The 16,645-nt window shown below is 54.7% G+C and overlaps 6 protein-coding genes across 6 annotated transcripts; 4 read left to right on the top strand and 2 right to left on the bottom strand.

Moving 5' to 3' along the window:
- Positions 1 to 3,041: 3,041 nt before the first annotated feature.
- Positions 3,042 to 4,150, top strand: GUITHDRAFT_47700 (hypothetical protein; the record flags this gene model as incomplete). Its single annotated transcript, XM_005822337.1, has 2 exons — positions 3,042 to 4,049; positions 4,103 to 4,150. Coding segments are annotated over 2 exons (1,056 nt in total), but the record flags the coding sequence as incomplete, so codon positions are not given.
- Positions 4,151 to 5,372: 1,222 nt separating this feature from the next.
- On the top strand, positions 5,373 to 6,401 carry GUITHDRAFT_118431 (hypothetical protein; the record flags this gene model as incomplete). Its single annotated transcript, XM_005822336.1, has 7 exons — positions 5,373 to 5,405; positions 5,629 to 5,675; positions 5,719 to 5,829; positions 5,883 to 5,964; positions 6,017 to 6,071; positions 6,240 to 6,255; positions 6,311 to 6,401. The coding sequence occupies 7 exons, from the start codon at positions 5,373 to 5,375 to the stop codon at positions 6,399 to 6,401; spliced, it is 435 nt and encodes a 144-aa protein (XP_005822393.1).
- Positions 6,402 to 6,689: 288 nt separating this feature from the next.
- On the bottom strand, positions 6,690 to 7,253 carry GUITHDRAFT_146516 (hypothetical protein; the record flags this gene model as incomplete). The annotated part of the gene is made up of 1 exon (XM_005822335.1): positions 6,690 to 7,253. One exon carries the CDS (start codon positions 7,251 to 7,253, stop codon positions 6,690 to 6,692), a length of 564 nt encoding a protein of 187 aa, XP_005822392.1.
- Positions 7,254 to 10,319: 3,066 nt separating this feature from the next.
- GUITHDRAFT_118429 (hypothetical protein) lies at positions 10,320 to 10,793 on the top strand (the record flags this gene model as incomplete). Its single annotated transcript, XM_005822334.1, has 1 exon — positions 10,320 to 10,793. One exon carries the CDS (start codon positions 10,320 to 10,322, stop codon positions 10,791 to 10,793), a length of 474 nt encoding a protein of 157 aa, XP_005822391.1.
- Positions 10,794 to 12,573: 1,780 nt separating this feature from the next.
- On the top strand, positions 12,574 to 13,381 carry GUITHDRAFT_118428 (hypothetical protein; the record flags this gene model as incomplete). Its single annotated transcript, XM_005822333.1, has 6 exons — positions 12,574 to 12,637; positions 12,728 to 12,816; positions 12,866 to 12,898; positions 12,949 to 13,077; positions 13,148 to 13,243; positions 13,301 to 13,381. 6 exons carry the CDS (start codon positions 12,574 to 12,576, stop codon positions 13,379 to 13,381), a joined length of 492 nt encoding a protein of 163 aa, XP_005822390.1.
- A 262-nt stretch (positions 13,382 to 13,643) lies between these two features.
- On the bottom strand, positions 13,644 to 16,298 carry GUITHDRAFT_118427 (hypothetical protein; the record flags this gene model as incomplete). The annotated part of the gene is made up of 5 exons (XM_005822332.1): positions 13,644 to 13,690; positions 13,743 to 13,810; positions 13,982 to 14,024; positions 14,175 to 14,826; positions 14,931 to 16,298. The coding sequence occupies 5 exons, from the start codon at positions 16,296 to 16,298 to the stop codon at positions 13,644 to 13,646; spliced, it is 2,178 nt and encodes a 725-aa protein (XP_005822389.1).
- Between the last annotated feature and the right edge of the window lie 347 nt (positions 16,299 to 16,645).

Genomic DNA, 16,645 nt, shown 5'->3' with positions numbered 1-16,645 from the left:
TTCCAGAAGCCCCTGCGCTTAACTTCCCGACGGATCCACGATTCCCCCTCCACAAGCCTGTGTCCAGAATTGCAGGCTCTCAAAGGAATAGCCGCTTCGAGATTTGGCTGATGTTTGATGATACTATAGTGCCTAATGTCGCCAAGAGTTTTTGTCTCGTACACGCCTGTGCGACAGAGGAGAGCGAGGAGAGGAGAGGAGAGGAGAGGAGAGGAGAGGAGAGGAGAGGAGAGGAGAGGAGAGGAGAGGAGAGGAGAGGAGAGGAGAGGAGAGGAGAGGAGAGTAAAACAACGGGATTGAGGGAGAGAAGGGAAGAAGAATCGAGAAGGAGAGAGAGGAGAGGGAGGAGAGGAGAGGAGAGGAGAGGAAGAGCAGTGCAGAGCAGCGCAGTGGAGAAGGAGAGCAGAGCAGAGCAGAGCAGCGGAGAAAGAGAAAAGGGAGGATAACACAGCACAGCACAGCACAGCACAGAACAGCGCAACATAGTGAAATGAAAACAAGATGACACAAGAGGAGACAAGAGAAGAGGCGAGGTGAAGTGAGGAGAGCATAGAAGAGAACAGACTTACGAGACAAAAGGAGAAGAGACTAGAGAAGAGGAGACTAAATTCTACAAGCATAATGAAGACGAGAGACGAGAGGAAAGGAGACGAGACGAGAGGAAAGGAGACGAGATGAGACGTGACGTGAGGAAATGAAACGAGACGAGACGAGACGAGAGGCTAAGAGTGGCCAAGAGAGCCGATGAGAACAGACGAGGAGGCAAGTGCTGAGAGAACGGGAGGATAGAGTGTACGAGAGGAGACTCCAAACGAAATAAAGCAGGAGACCAAACCAGACCAGACGACAGGAAGGTGGGCGCCGAGACGAGAAGACAGGAGGCGAAAGAAGACAATAGGACACACGAAGGCACAAGGAAAGAAGCAGAGCAGAGACCATAGACGGGAAACAAGGAAAACTTTGAAAGACAGAGGAGAAAGAGAAGAGAGGGAAAAGTCAAGAGAGGAGCACGTTTACTGAGAGAACAAACCTGCAGCAGCCAGAGGAGAGATTGGGCAGCAAGAAAAAGGAGGGATGGAGTCACACTTGGAGATAGACTTGGAGACCGAGAGAGAGAGAAAGAGAAACAGAAAGAGAAAGAGAGAAAGAAACTTTCCGAGAGAGAAACCGTGAACAGAAAGAGACAGAGAGAGAGAGAAAGAAAGAGACAAAGTCACGGCACCGCCGGCTACCCGGTGGCAGGCCCTCGGCGGCTCAGCGTCTTCAAGTCGATCGCGCCGATGAACTTCAAGTTGGCATGAATCTGAGAATGCCACTCACCGATAAAACCGCCGCCGGGGCGATGACCGTGCCACGGCAGGCCCCGGGGGCTGGGCCTGGGGGCTGGGCCCGGGGGGCACTGATTCGGAATCCGAGACGCAGCACGCCGGGCCCGGCAGGACTGCCGCCTACTATTGCGGCAGTGCGGGCCGGCCGGGTCCAACGGTCGGACGGCGCACTGCACCGTCACCGGGCCCGCCGGACCGGCAGTCAGGCTCCGATCGGACGGTGCCGGCCGCGGCCCGTCACCCGGGGTGAAACCTTGAAATCGGACGAGTCAGTACCCCACCCTGCTACCTTATCTCACGAACACTACTACCCTGATCCAACAAATGTTTTCGGTACGATGGGGGACCCATGACCCCTACCCTCATGTACCCCACCGCTTGGATTATATTTCTACACCCCGACAAGTACCCTTGGTGGATGTCGACACAGTACCCCACGTTCTGAAATTCATACCACCCATATACAACCACTACCCACTCAATTAATTATGATTCGTAGGGTTATAAGACTACCCTCACCCCTCCATTTTGAAAGATTGACCACCCCAACCCTATCAATTCATCAAGGTATCGTGACTAGCATTTCGCGTTGACCCCACAATGCCGCACTTGCCCACCCCACACTTGAACCTCTCCCTACCCACCCCTCGAGACTCAATTGTACCCAGTTCTACCCGTACATTGATGGTTTTTTTGGAGACATGATGGTGGGTACTATCACAAAGTTTGGGGGTGGGGGGTGTGAACAACAGGGTGGAACATTCTGCGGGTAAACAGATGTAGCACGAGCTTGTTCCATGCCGCAGAAGAAAGTGGAATTGCGATGGGACGGGGGGAGAGGAGAGGAGCGTTCACTTGACGGTAGCATGAAGGAGAGGACAACACGATTTGGATCAGAGTGTTTGAGATGTGTCAGAGCAGGAGGGGATGAGACAAGAAGGAAAGAGGAAACTCAGCTTTTGCGAGCCCTCGCAAAGCAAGCATTTGAGATACAACAGACTTTTACCCATAGGAAAGAAGAGCGATTTTCTGGTGATGTCTGAAGGCGTTGGGCGATTATCGAAAGAAAGCAAGAGTCAGTGCTTGGAAGGTAGCTGGCCTGCTGTAGGCTGAAGAGACGGACGGACATTGTAAATGCTTTGAGATAGTTCTGCATGAGAGTTTCGTGTTCTATTCGAGGTTGATTTCTTCGGAGTTTGTGTTCAAATATACATGGCTGAAGATGAAAGAGTGAAATGATAGGAGAATAAGTGCTATTCGGGCTAGAGCTTCTTGATGTAGAAACTTGAGGCACTGCAGCATATCAAGGCAATTTGACATTCCCACAAAACATGCGGTGCCTACTCCTGTTTTCACACCATCTTGAAAAAAGCTTAGTTCTCACAGTGACATCTGGACTCTCAGGTGTACAAATTGCAGATGAATGTCAATGGGCTCATGACAGCAGCAAGAAACGTGATGGGGGCGACCCGAATAGATCGGATTGCGCACTCAGTGCGGAATCTGACGAGCTGCTCAAGAATGCGTGTTGAGAAGAGGAAAATTTCGACGAGCGTTTTCAGACAGCAAGCCGTCGATGACTGTAAGACAGCAGGCTCCAGCCCATCCTGGAGCTTCTCTGGCCGATGTGGCAGCAGCATGAATCTGAAGCACCTCCACGCCTGCAGTTTTTATGGGAAAAGGTTTTTTCGCTCGAGCTCTCCGGTGTTGGCAAAGGATTTGTATGAGGTGCTAGGTGTGCCCAAATCAGCTTCATCGCAGGAAATCAAGAAAGCATACTTCCAGAAAGCAAAGAAGCTACACCCCGACGTGAACAAAGAGGATCCCAAGGCGCAGGAGAAGTTTTCGGAACTTAACAATGCATACGAGATCCTCTCGGACGAGCAGAAAAGGAGGATGTACGATATGGGTGGCATGGACGCGAATGGGAATGCGGCTGGTGGATTCGGGGGCTTCGAGGGCTTCCAAGGGTTCCAAAACTTTGGTGGCGACCCCATGGACATCTTCGAGGAGCTGAGCGGCATGTTTGGAGGGAGGAAGAACTCAAGAAGGAGGGGAGCAGGGAAGGACGTGCATGTACAGATCGACCTCTCCTTCATGGAGGCTGCAAAGGGCTGCTCCAAGACGATCCGTGTGCGCAAGAAGGACACTTGCAAGCCTTGCAACGGAGAGGGGGCGGAGCCGGGGACGAAGCGCCGGACCTGCCCGACCTGCAGGGGCACTGGCGAAGTGATGGAAACAGCCATGGGTTTCATCCAAGTCCAGTCGGTGTGCAGCACCTGCAACGGCGAGGGGTCCACGGTAGACACTCCTTGCAAGAGATGCAGAGGCAGCGGCAAGGTGGAGGCGGAGGAAGAGATCACGGTGCAGATCAGGGGGGGGCTGGACCCGGACGTGAGGCTGCGCATGCCGGGCAAGGGAGAGTCAGGGGACCGTGGGCAGCCGCCGGGTCACTTGTACATATCCGTCAACATTAAGAGCCATCCCTTCTTCTGGAGAGAAGGCGCGGACGTTCATCTGGAGTACCCGCTGTCTGTGTCGCAGGCCGTGCTCGGGTGCAAGATCAAGGTCCCCACCCTCGAGAAGGAGCAGGAGATCGCGCTCCCAGCTGGGATCCAGCCGGGGAGCACCCGAGTGCTGACTGGGCACGGGGCACGGCACATGGACGGGAACAGGTTCGGCAACCTGGTGGTTCACTTCAAGGTGGTCGTTCCTAAGAACGTGAGTCGCGCCATGAGCAAGTGAGTTGCTGAGAGCTGACGCTTGCGATGCAGATGACTGAGAAGCAGAAGGAGATGATGAAGCAGTTCGCCGAGGAGGAGGCGCAGCCCCAGGTCCCCCGGGTATGAGGGGCCTCAGTGCTTGCCTCCAGCATGTCGCTTCCTCGCTGCCAGCCGTGCAGTTTCATGGGATCCTGACACACCTCAGACCAGAATAAACCAAGTTATGTACGAATGTTGCTTGCTGCCTTGCTGAATCGTATCGTTGACCATGGCGTACACCGTTATCTCATCCTTCTGAATCCTACGAATGCTCTTAGCCGTAATGTACCATCTTGTGTCTCCACCATCCTACATCGCTGATGTTATCCATCATCCACTGATATCTACTCCATCATTCGATGCCTCGTCTCAATCATACTGACAGCTTCTCGGGAATCCGTTCACGTTTCAGTCCATGCTTGCCTTTACCCACTCTCCTCCCTTCTCTACCTCCCTTGTTTTCCTTCTCCCTCTCCCTTGTTTCCCTTCCCTCTCCTCCTTCCCTCCCTTCTCCTCCTCATCCTTCCTACCTCCCTTCATTTGCTTCGCTTCCTGCAGCCAATCGCTCCCTGAGCATGGAAGATCCTTCGTGCCATACTACCTACCCCACCAAAACGATTCAAAATTGGTCTCAACTACCGGTAGTCTTAGCCTGCCATTCTTGCGCCCGACATGGCTTATATCCAGCCCAGTGAGTGGGTTGAGTTCCTGAGGTGAGGGAGGAGAGAAGAGAAGAGGGAGGAGGGAGGAGGGAGGAGGGAGGAGGGAGGATAGGTGAAAGAGAGGAGCGAGGCAGGAGGAGTGAGAGGAGCGAGGAGTGACAGGAGCGAGGAAGGAGAAGTGCGAGTAGGGAGGAGAAGGATAAAAGGATTTCCAGGGCAAGCACAGAGTACGAGGAGAACGGAGAGCGAGTCAGCATCAAGTTGATTGGTTCGACATAGAAGGTGCTAAAGAAGACAGAAACGCACTCGTTATCGGCATGTAGGGTGAACGGAGAAGAGAACATTTAGAAATTATGCTCAAATAACTTACTGTGTTGCTTGATCTCCTCGCTGAGCGCGAGGTCGCTTGCTTTGGTTGTGAGAACGACATTTCGCCCTTCTGAGATGAACGTTTACCCATCACATCGATGAACGTTTACCCATCACATCATCCGCCTGCACTATAGCCCTCAACACACAGCAAATGGGGTTTCCCATACAAGCTAGGATGGCAGAGCAGGAAGTGCTCCTGTATTGACTTCCTGCCTGCAAGGCTACTTGAGACAGGTATCCTCGGCTTCATGGCATTTCTCTTCACTTCTGACTTCTTCAAGGTAGCTGCATGACGAAACCCCCCCCCCCCTCCCCCTCCCCTCCCCTGCCACCCCCCCTTGCCCCCACTCCTCTCGCTGCCACACCTCTCCCACCATCTCTTTTCTTCCTATCTCCTTGCCCCTCCCCATTCTCCTCTCCCTCTTCCTACCCCTGACGCTTCTTCCCTTCCCCGTCCCTCGTGCTACATCACTGCAAACCTTCTGACTTGCTCATCATCATCAGGGGATTCTTGCTCGGGAGCTCGAGTTGGAGTTTGGCATCCCCTTTTGGTAGCGACAGTGTTCCAAAGGGAGGCTCTCATATCCATGGCAGGATGGTTCCAGTGATTGGCCTGGTGCAAGCAAGCATCGGCTTCCTAAACCTCTACGACAACGGCAAACATTTGATGTACTCGCAGATGATTCTTGGTTTCTTGATGGGAGGGTAAGGAACATCCTTGTCAAGTTTTCCTGCTGTGTTTGCTGATTACCTTGTAGCTGTTTTTTTTCACACACGCATTTGGCCAAAAATGCGAAGAATTCGTCGAGTGCTGTCATATTCCTCGCCTTCGGGATTGCTGTATGGATGACTTGCCTGCTATTCCCTCATTGTGATTGGTTGTTTCCAACAGATTCACTACCTGCAAGGGTATCTTGATCTCCATAGTGCGATCTTGCTGCAATGTGGTCAGTTCTGATCTAACTTGTGCTTATCCCCTCCTCATCTGCCCCCTCCTCGTCCAACTGCTCTTCCACCTCATCCTTCTTCTCCTCTTCCACCTCATCTCCATCCTCCTTTTCCTCCTCCTTTTCCAACTCTTCGTCTTCATTTCTCCTGAAACTCCTGTTCGCAAGGCTGCGGGATGCTCGGGTATGTTACCGGGGCCCTCCTGGTCTCAGCTAAGGAGAGTTGCTCCTTGGCTCAGGCATGGCGGTGATCGATATTTGTTACAGATGATTGTCCCTCCTGCTGTGAAGGCACGAGAGGAGCAGGTGCAGGAGAAGAAGCAGCAGTAATCACTCTGGAAAGAGCACGAGCAGCATTGAGAAGAAAGACATGCTTTGCGAGAATGATGCGAGCGGACTGAGGAGGGACGTGAGGGATTTACCAGGGGTGATGACAGGTGTGATTAGAGTGTGGTTCTCCTTAGACAAGGATGAAGATGGGAGACGGGATGAGGTGTATTAAATGATTTATTCTTTACTATGACAAGCATCAACCGGTATCATTGTTCTCACTTTCAATCAAACACAACCATCGATGAGACTGAGGGCAAGTTGAGAAGCGTTACAGTTGGGAAGGACTTACAGCAGTCCTTGTAACCCCATACACCTGTTCCTGTGCCTTCTCCACAAGTGTACTTCCTCTGAGTAGACCTCGATTGGACCCTGCGAGTTGTAAACCCTAAACCTCCAAGACTTGCTGCCATCCTTGCTCCGGATCGTGTTGAAGGAAACAGGAGGAGGGGCCTGATAGGTGCAAACTATCCCGTCGCACAGGTTGCCTCTTTCACAGCAGGAGCATTCCTCCCTGAAGTTGAGCGAATCTTCTTCATTGTGATCCGTGAAAGGAAATCGAAAATCGTCAAAAAGTCGGAGACTATGCTTCCTCGGCCCATCGTCCATGCACAGCCCAGCTCCCATCCAGTCGCTGGAGACGCCGTCGAGGTAGGCATCAAGGAGGAAGTCTGCTGGGACGTTGGAGGAGAACTCATCATAGGTCAGGACCACACTGTGAGTCTTATGATGATGGGGCGCCGGATACAAGGTGTCGCTGCTGGTTATGTCCCGGAACTGATGCCATGTCAGCTCTTCCACTGAGTGACTGGCAAGAGCTGAGGACGGAATGATCCCTTCCACTTGGCACATTAATGTATGCTCGTGTTTGTGATGTTTGTTTCGTTCTTTCCTGTCTCCTGTTCTCAATCACCCTCACGCACAGTGCCGTGCAAGCCCTTCCAGCCTCTTCAACAGTCCCTCACGCTGCTCTTCCCTTGTGACAGCTGCTTCTCCTAGAGCAACTCTCTTCCAGAGCAAGGAGCTTGTCTTCTGTCCTCTTAGCCGATGATACCAGCTGAGCAGCCCTCCCTCTTACACCTTTCTCCTTGTCCCCTTCGCCTTCTTCGTAGGGCTCCAAGGGGTCGCCCGTTTACAAAGCAGGCATCTTACGTACTGCTGCAAGCTTCAATCATAGTGGGGGTAGACGGAGAAGGGCGGGGTACTTTCAGGGGAAGCAGAGGGGTACTTTCAGGGAAAGAAGTGGGGTACTTTCAGGTCAAGAAGAGGGTAGTGGGAAAGAGTCGGGGAACACCCGGCAATGAAAGGACACAGGTTTGTATCCGGTTCATTGTTTATTATAATGATTACTCAAAGTATCAGTTAAGTTTGGGGGACAGCAGTTGGCAGGATAGTGATGCTTTACTCAAAGTTAAGTTTTAAAGATCAGAATAGTAGGTTTGGTTCTCGCTCGGACGCACTGACTGTTTGCCCGATCCTCAGTGGCCGGGCAGCGGCCCGCCGCCCCCGGGGGGGCCGCCCGGCCGGCGGCGGCGGCGGCCCACGGCGACGGACCCGGGACTGAAGTCTGACCGTCCGTGGCAGCGCCCCGGCCCGCGCGCCGGCGGCGGCCAGTCCGAGTGACGGGGTGACCTCGCCGTGATGATCTCCGGTACTACCGTACGCCGGGTTGAACGCCGGCCTGGCATGGTGCTCGGAGTCATTGAATCATCATTGTGGACAAGAGGCTCAGGCCGTGTCAGTACGCCCGCGGCCCGGCCGCCGCGGATCGCCGGACAGTGACTCCGCCGCTCGCCGGCGGGCCGCGCGGCGCGCGGCCGCCGCGGCGAGCGCCTCTCAGCGGCGGGCCGGAGTCACGGCCCGGCCGCGCGCCCGGCGCCGGGGCCGCCGACGGGCCGCCCGGCCGGGGAGCCCGGGACTCACACGGTCCGAGCCTCCGAGGGTGGAGTCCGAGCCCGACCGTGACTCTCAGTGATCGGACCGAGTCAGGCCGCGTACAGATAGTGATCGGATCGGACCGTGCCGCTGCTGAGGCTTCAAGCCAGGCTGTACGAGTCCGCCGGACCGTCCGGGACTCGGCCGTCAGCACCGTGACGCCGCCTGATTCGGCGACCGATCATCGGATCATCGGATCATGCAGTGCCACTCATGACTGGCCCGGGCCACGGCCGAAATTCGGGCGGCGGCCCGGCCCGGGCGGCGGCGCCGCCGGGCCGCGCCCGGCGCGCGGCCGCCGGCCCGGATCGGACCGTCCGAGTCCGGCCCGGCGGCCCGCCCGGCCGCCCGGGGCCCCGGCGGCTGGGCCGGCCGACTCCAGGCCCGGCTCCGGCCGGGCCCGGACTCCGGGAACTTCGGAAGTACGCCGGGTAGTACCGTGGCCTATTCAACTTGGGCCCGGTGACCAACTTGAAACCGTGGCTTGCGGCGGCCGCCGGCGCCGCCGGGGGGCGGGGAGTCCGACCCGGCGTCCGTCCGAGTCTCCGAGTCTCCGATCAGCCTCCGAGTCGGATTCGAGTCCGCCGGAGCCACTGACTCGGGCAAGTTGATGGCCGTCACTGTACGGTAACAACTTGCCAACGGTTTGAACCGGGACTCCGGAGTCCGGGAGCCGGCCGGAGGCCCCTCACTGACTGATGACTCAAGCTCCCCCCGGGCCGCGTGACTCACCCGGTGTGAGGCGAGTCACGCCCGGGGTGCCAGGCGGCCGGGCGGCCCGGCCCGGCCGGGCCGGCAACCTCAGTAGTGTGTACCCTGACCCGGGCCTCATCATGCCGCGCCCCCCGGCGACCACTGGCCGGCCGCTCAGCTAGCGGGTACCGTACCGGGTTCAGTATAGTGCTCGGACTTGGCGGCAATTACGGTACTGACTTTACTGGTACTATTGGTGTAAACGCTGACTGACTCAAGGCCTCTCGAGGGGGAGAACGCCGTAGTACTACTGGCACGGTCCCGTACTAATAGAGCGGCTACTAGTTTATATCACATACTAGTAAGAACGAAGGATCCGATCCTGTGTGGTAAACTCGGTACAAATGTGTATTGGAGCCCCTCGGAGTACCGAAGTCACGTCTCCATTTTGCAGGCTTCAACTTCAGCACCCCACCCTGACGAGTGTCCGGTTGTGTCTACCCCACCCTTTGAGTGCAACACGGTAGTGGGCGGTGCCTATTCAGTAGGGTGGTGTAGCCACCATAGGCTGTTGTCACATATCTTTCACCTGGATATTAGAATACCAGTAGTCACAAACTTGTATATTTGAGTAAACGACCCCAACAAGTCCTTCGAAAGTAGACCTTTTCGAAATGCTAAAACCAATCTTCTTGGCATCTCCGGATTTGGATACCGAGATCGCAACAGTTGGTGGCGATCGTTCCATGACTTACGACCTCCCTTCTAGCATCACCCAACCCCCTGGTTTACGGAAGGAGTCACGCATTCCCCGTTGTAGTGCCCCACCCCTATTGTAAAATCATCTGAAACCACCCGTACTCTCGAGACATTGAAGATTAAAATGACCCTACTTTTAATGACCCCACCCCCTCTTTCGATGGGTCTTTCCTCGGCTTGTTTTGGTCCTTCGCTCCCTTTCAACTCGTGGCCCCTTGCTTCACCTGTTCAACGCTCCTCCGCCCTGAGCTTTGATCCTTGTTCGCTCCACCTCTTTCTCACATCTACTCCTCTCCATACCTCTTTCTCTCCTCGTCCATTCTTCCCCTCCCCGCCAGACAGTGTCTTCCAGCCATTGTTGTGGCCAACTTGTTGCTATCGTTCCTTTATTTCTTCCCATCCTCTTCTGCTACTTGGATCGTTGGACCGAATTCAGCTGGCACTCTGTGCACCAAGGTCTCTAGTGTCATCAGTCTCTATCTTGGGCTCTCTGCTTCTTGCCTGTTGCGCCATAGTGCGAAAACCGGAAGAATGACGAAAGTAGCAAGTGCCGTTCCAAGGCCGAATAGCATTACCATATCCACGAGACGAAACAACGGAAAGCCCAACCCAACAGTGGAGATCAAGAGAGAGGACATCATGCAGCTTCAGCAACTCAAGCAGGTAGATGCCGCAACCAAGTTGGGTATCTCGTTGACAGCCCTCAAGAAAGCTTGCCGCCGACTGGGGTTCGACAAATGGCCATATTGTCGGATTCGCAGCTGGAGCAAATATGATTGCAGTGATTTGATGAAGATAGATCACCATGATGATAGTGATAGCATGTCTGGAAGGCAAGACCTCATGGCTATTGAACAAAGAAACCAGGCACTCGTTGGCTTGATTGGAGAGGGGAAGCAGCAGCAGTTTTTTCTGCAATGGAGAATTGGCTTAGATGCAGACCTTTTAAACGAGGCGCTGGACCATGTGGAGCAGTCAGCTTGCACCGGTCGTAGTCCTGCATGAAGTCTTTGTCAGTCTTTGTTTGTAGGTTTCATTGTTTTGTTCTTTTGCCGCACTGCAATTTGATTATGCTGGGTTGTTTTGTTTGTGCTTTGAGTGCTGGTTTTGATTTTAATAAACTATGGTGATATGAAAGTTGCAGATGATAGATGACAGCGAGCTGATCAGAACTTCTTGGCATAACACAAATGAAAATGAAGCATACGATTGCATGGAAAGAAACTCTCTTTTTGTCATGAGTGTAATGGATCGGATTCTCAGGCTAAACACACATACCGTACCGTACTGTGCCAGGACTAGCCGACGGTGAGGCCTGCCTTGGAACTCTCGACACTGAACGCTCTGTAAGACTCTGATTCATCAAGTTGCGCAGTACTTGAAGGCCGGGCCGCGTACCGGCGTGGTGACCGTCGGATCCGAGGACTCGAGTCGGTGACTCCGGCCGGGCCCGGGACGCCCGGCCGGGGTCACGGTGCCAGCAGGCGCCGGTCACCGGGTGACACTCGGTGTACCGTGACCCGGGGCGTACGGTGACCGTCACGGCGAACCGCCCGCCTCGGATCGGTGACCGTGACTCAGTGCCGACGGCCCGGCGCCCCCCCCCGGTCGGCACTGAGCCTCCGGGCCGAGTGTCACGGCGATCCGGCGATCCGGGCCGGCCGGGCTCGGGGGGCGCGGCCCCGGATCGGACGGAAGTGCCGGCCGTTTCAACGCGCGGCCGCCGCTGCCAACTGGCACCGTGACCGACCGGCCAAGCCTACCGGGGGGAGGGGGTACTTCATCGAACTTGCCATGATTACTTGCAAAGGGGTGGGTCCGATCAGTTCTAGTGGCGCGAAGCCCCCGGCCCAGAGGTGGTAAGCCTAGAGGGTAGGCACGGTCAGAAGAGGGGGTCCGAGGATAGGTCCCCTCCGATTCCTGGCACTGCCGCGGGCACCCGGTCCGCCGGTCGGGTGTAACAAGTTTCAAACTTAGTACTGGGAGGGGTGGGGGTTATTTTGCAGGGAGGGGGTGGTGAAATACAAGGGAAGGGGATAGAGAACACAGGGGTGATAACGATATCAAAATGGGGTACTACGGTAGGAGGAGTGGGGTAGGGTTTGCAGGGAGGTAGGGTCGATATTTGATTTGTGGCGATGAAGGCCCGGAAAATGCAACCATAGCGAAGAGCCATGCAAGAGTAGAGGAAGGAAGATGAGAAACGAGGAATGCCGTACAGGATAGAAGATACAAGGCATTCCTCGTGAAAGTTGATCAGCAGAAGATGGTGATGGAGGCTAGCTGAACTTGGCAACAGAGACAAGGCAAAGAGACTCGGTGCATTCGAGGAAGAGGCACAGAGTGACAACGTCAATGTTATGGATTGGGAGCAGGATATAGACGTGCTTGCAGAACAAGGATGGTCAATCTTTGTGCTGGTTGTCAAGCAGATCATACCTCATTGCTTGTAATATTGTCACATGGGACAGGAAAAGGTTGTTGGAACAAAAACTGTCAGGAGCCAAATGGTGCCAGACAAGCTAGAAAGCTCCCCGGCTATCGTCTTTGTGTGGCTCCTGAAATCCAAGATATAAACGTGTAAAGATGAGCGCAACAAACCAGACTGAGATGAGAATTTTCTAGGTTGTGAACTTGTTTAGGAGAGTCTCGTAGGACACGAGCTACCACTGTGAACGAATATCTGCAGTTTCGAAGACGATGATCATCTTATGCAGCTAGGAGAGGATGAAATACAGGAGTTAGGATAAATTGAACAGAGGCAATAGAATTCTAGATAGGCGAGATGGATGGTGTCAAAATGTGGTGTTGGATCCAATTCGTCCTAACAGTTTTTCACTACTTGGCTGGTGAAAGTATTCTGCGCACATCATGCTTTAGAATAGTTTCCCCTCGCCTCTGTCAGGAATCATGCTCATTCGATTTCTGATGGTGTACAGGAGAAATGGGAGCTGAACAGAGCTGTTGCGCCAAGAGAAACGATGTCAAGCAGCAGACTGAGAGACAGATCTCTCGAGTCCCTCGAAAGGTCTCGACGTGTCTCCTTTCACTGACCTCTGTCTGATCTAGTCTGCTAGGAAGGAGAGATTGTGAGCTTCACTAGTCCCCATGTGAGGAAGGAGCGAGAGCAGGGTTGTTGTATGACCGATTCATCCCGCAGGAAACAACTGCTACAGCAGACAGGGTTGGCATCGGGGCGTACTTTCAGAAGTGCTCGACTGATCCGGGGGCCCTCCAAGTCAAGTCGTTGCTGACGAGCTCACCAGCGCACAAGTGCGGCAAGATTCAGGTGGCTGGCTGCCGTTAGCAACTTCTGCAGTTGCGGTGGATGCATGCGCTTCAACTCAAAGATGTTGTAGGTGGGAGACATTATACTCAAGGTCGATGGCGAGAACGTGTACGGAAAGAAGCTCGCTGAATTAGCAGAAGTTCTCCTTGGACCGACTGGATCCAAGGTAATGCTGCTGGGATTGTTGTCAGAGTGAGGGGTTTACATCTTGTCTGTGAAAAAGGTAGAGCTGGAGTTCAAATCTAAGAACACCGGGAACACGTATGAAGTCCTCCTCCTGAGGGGCATTGCAAGCCTCAACTAACCAGCTTCTGCGAACTTGCGGAAGAGATCAATACTGACATACTAACCCATCCCTCTTTAAGGTTTTTGTTGTATAGAATGAACTATGTACCAAACAGTCAAATCGATAGCTTCAGGTTGCCAGCCCTGTCCTCAAGCCACTTCACTTTTCCTTCGGACACTTAACAAATCAAGAAGTAAACACATGACGTCAAAACATTATCTCTTGCAGAGACCATCTCATATCACGTTTGAAGGATTTACATAATTTCAAAGAATAATATTTACAGCAAACAATAAGAAAGTCCCTTGTCGTAGGTCTGCTTAGCACCTGGACAATCGCACATCGTTCCTCTTTCTCCACATCGCGTCCTCCTTGGCACCTCTACAGGGTTGACGACTTGTCAGGAGCTGTGACTCCGAGGATAAAGGACCGCTGGTCGACCCGAGACTGCGCAAACGTCACTCGCTAGCTCAATCAGGCAGTCTGCCTACCACAGCGACAGGTGGCTGTCCCGTCAACGAGCTTGCGGCCTGTTGTGCGAAAAATCTGCAAGGACGGAAGGAGGAGGGAGAGCAAGTGAGTAACGAGCCCTGGAAGCAAGAAACGAAGACGTCTTACCCGACAACTTTCATCTGCTTGATGTTCTCCTGCTGAACCTGGCCTGCAGTTTCGTCGTCAGCAACTGCCCTGCTCCTCTCTCTCCTCCTGCTCCCTGCCCCTGCCCCTCCTCCTTCTCCTCTCTCTCCTCCTGCTCCCTGCCCCTGCCCCTCCTCCTTCTCCTCTCTCTCCTCCTGCTCTCCTCAGATCTCACCACTTTGTGCGTCCCATCCTCCAACAGCTATCAGCTTCGAAGTCTGTTTCATGCCCTTCCGTCCCACGGCCTGATGATGTGGCTGATTCAGAGCTGAGCTCCTGCTGGACTTCTTGGCAACCGGAGCCTCCGGGCTTGTTCGGACCATGGGTATCTTCAAAGATGCCGCGGCCTTCCTGCTAGCGAGCTGATGGAGGATCTCAAGTTTCCCCTTCATCTTCAGCCTGGAGCTGCTGCCTCCTGCGACCGACTCTGATGCTTCGTCGGCGTCAGGATCCTGTGAGGTAGCAGGGGAGTTCTCTGGAGCAGGAAGAGGCTCTTCCTGCGGAGAAGGAGAAGGAGGATCCTGCGGTGGAGGAGTAGGAGGGTCCAGAGGAGGAGCGGTGGGATCAGGGGATGGAACTTCCTGGAAGAGGGGGACAAAGTCGCCATCGTTGCCATCCCCAAGGACATTGTCGTAGTATCCTTGAGGATCACTTGCAGGATCAGACCAGCGGCGCCCGCTCGATGGCGAGTCAAACTGGTCGGTGATATGATCCCAAACGTTCTTTTCAGGTTCGACGTGATGGAACGACGAGTGGGAGCTTGCCGGGGCGTCGGGATCTTGATGGGGGGCGGACGCCTGTGACGATGCCGGACTCTCGTGTGGCTCCTGTCACAGTCATGTCAAACAATTCCGCCTTCGAGGCTCTGCTTCTGCATGTGAGGTACACAGAGAAGGGGGAGTAAGGGCAGGCAGTGTACGTAGGTTCTTACCTGTGGGCTTGGAAGTTGGTTGAAGTCGTGAAAACCCTCCACGAGTTTCTCCACGCCGCCGGTGTCCGGGCCGAAAGACCTCACAGTCATGACGTGACGGTCTGAGACTTTGCAGAATATTGCTTTGAAGAAGTGAAAGCCGGGAAGGAGAAATGTCGTCGCGGTGCCTTTACCGCCATCTGTTGCTGTCACTTGTTGATGGTCTATCCAGATTGCAGAGTCGCTGTCTGCGTTCAGAGTGAAGGTGTACTCCCCACCAGCATTGACAAAGATAAATCCACTCCAGACAACAAGGCCATTGGTGCTCTCGCTCACAGAATTGAGCAAAGGCTGCTGATCAGCGAGGTCAACATGTGCTGTGTACAAGGACACGTTGCTCTTTCCTGCCGCCACACTCACGGCCGACTGGAGGTCAACCTGACTTTGCGTCCAGTACACATTCATATCGAAACCAGCGCTCGCCTTCATGCGAGGATACAAGGGCGTTTTGCTCCTATGCTCCCTCCTCCCGCTCTGCTCCGCCTTCTGGTACGCCCGATCCACCCCACTCGGCTTGATCCTCCATGTCTTCCACTCGTGCCCACCATGCCGCTCATCATACGGATACTTCCATGTCCTGATGTGATCGTACACATTGTCTTCAGGCGCACAATGCGGCCAGCACCTCTCATAACGGGCTTGCCAGTCGATGTAGCCGGAGGGATACCGATCGCGGTTGTAGGAAGCAGAGGACTGGAGCGTCTGCCTCCCCCTCGCCATGGATCCCTTCAGCGCACTCTCGAAGTCCCTCTGCGCACTCTTCAAGGACGATGCTGCATACCTGCCGACACCCTGCGCCGACGACTTGAGCTCGGAGCGGACCCTGGAGAACTTGCGCGCGATGTCCGCAGGCACGCCATGCTCGAAAGCATGGATCGCTGACCTCAGACGCTCTGCTTCCAGATCCTGCGCTTCTTCATGGTCGATCTGTCGAGAAGCCTCTTCCTTCAGCAGCCTCCCCTCAATGGCAGCTTTTCCATCCATGTGCTCTCTCATCAAGTCTTGCATGTTCTTCCTCGCAAGGCGGGAGAGAGCGAGCGCTTTCCTGTCATCCGAGAGCAGCAACTGAGTTCTCGAGTACTTCCCTCCTCCTCCCTTCTCATCTTCCTGAAGCTCCTCCACTCCCTTCCTCCCCGGCCATGAAAAACTTTGTCTCCATTTCGGCCATTTCAGCTCCTTCTCCCCACGATCGAGAGATTCATGCTGTATCTTCACCTGTCCCACGTCTTCCGGCACTTGCTCTTCTTCCTCTCGTCGCCCTTCCTGCATGAGCAACGCGATTGTGAGCAGCAGCGCCATGGCCGCTGCCCCCGAAGCCGCTCGCCGCATCCTCGAGCACCGCCCGAAAATAGATCATCCTAGAAGTAGAACAGATTCGGATATTGCTCTAGATCTGTGACAGATGCACAGATCTAGAGCAATAAAGTAGTCCGATGAATAGATACCTCATCCCATCTCAGACCCTTTTGGGGCGGATCGATCGAAACTGATTTTTGGTTCTATGGAGGGGAGGGAGGGAGGGAGGGAGGGAGGGAGGAGGAGGAGGAGGAGGAGGAGGAGGAGGGAGGGAGGGAGGGAGGGAGGGAGGGAGGGAGGGAGGGAGGGAGGGAGGGAGGGAGGGAGGGAGGGAGGGAGGGAGGGAGGGAGGGAGGGGAGGGAGGGAGGGAGGGAGGGGA

This window comes from Guillardia theta (assembly GCF_000315625.1).
Source record: "Guillardia theta CCMP2712 unplaced genomic scaffold GUITHscaffold_127, whole genome shotgun sequence".
In the NCBI taxonomy this organism is placed as follows: Eukaryota; class Cryptophyceae; order Pyrenomonadales; family Geminigeraceae; genus Guillardia; species Guillardia theta.
Note: the sequence above shows the minus strand (reverse complement) of the source record. Positions and strands in the feature narration are given on the sequence as shown.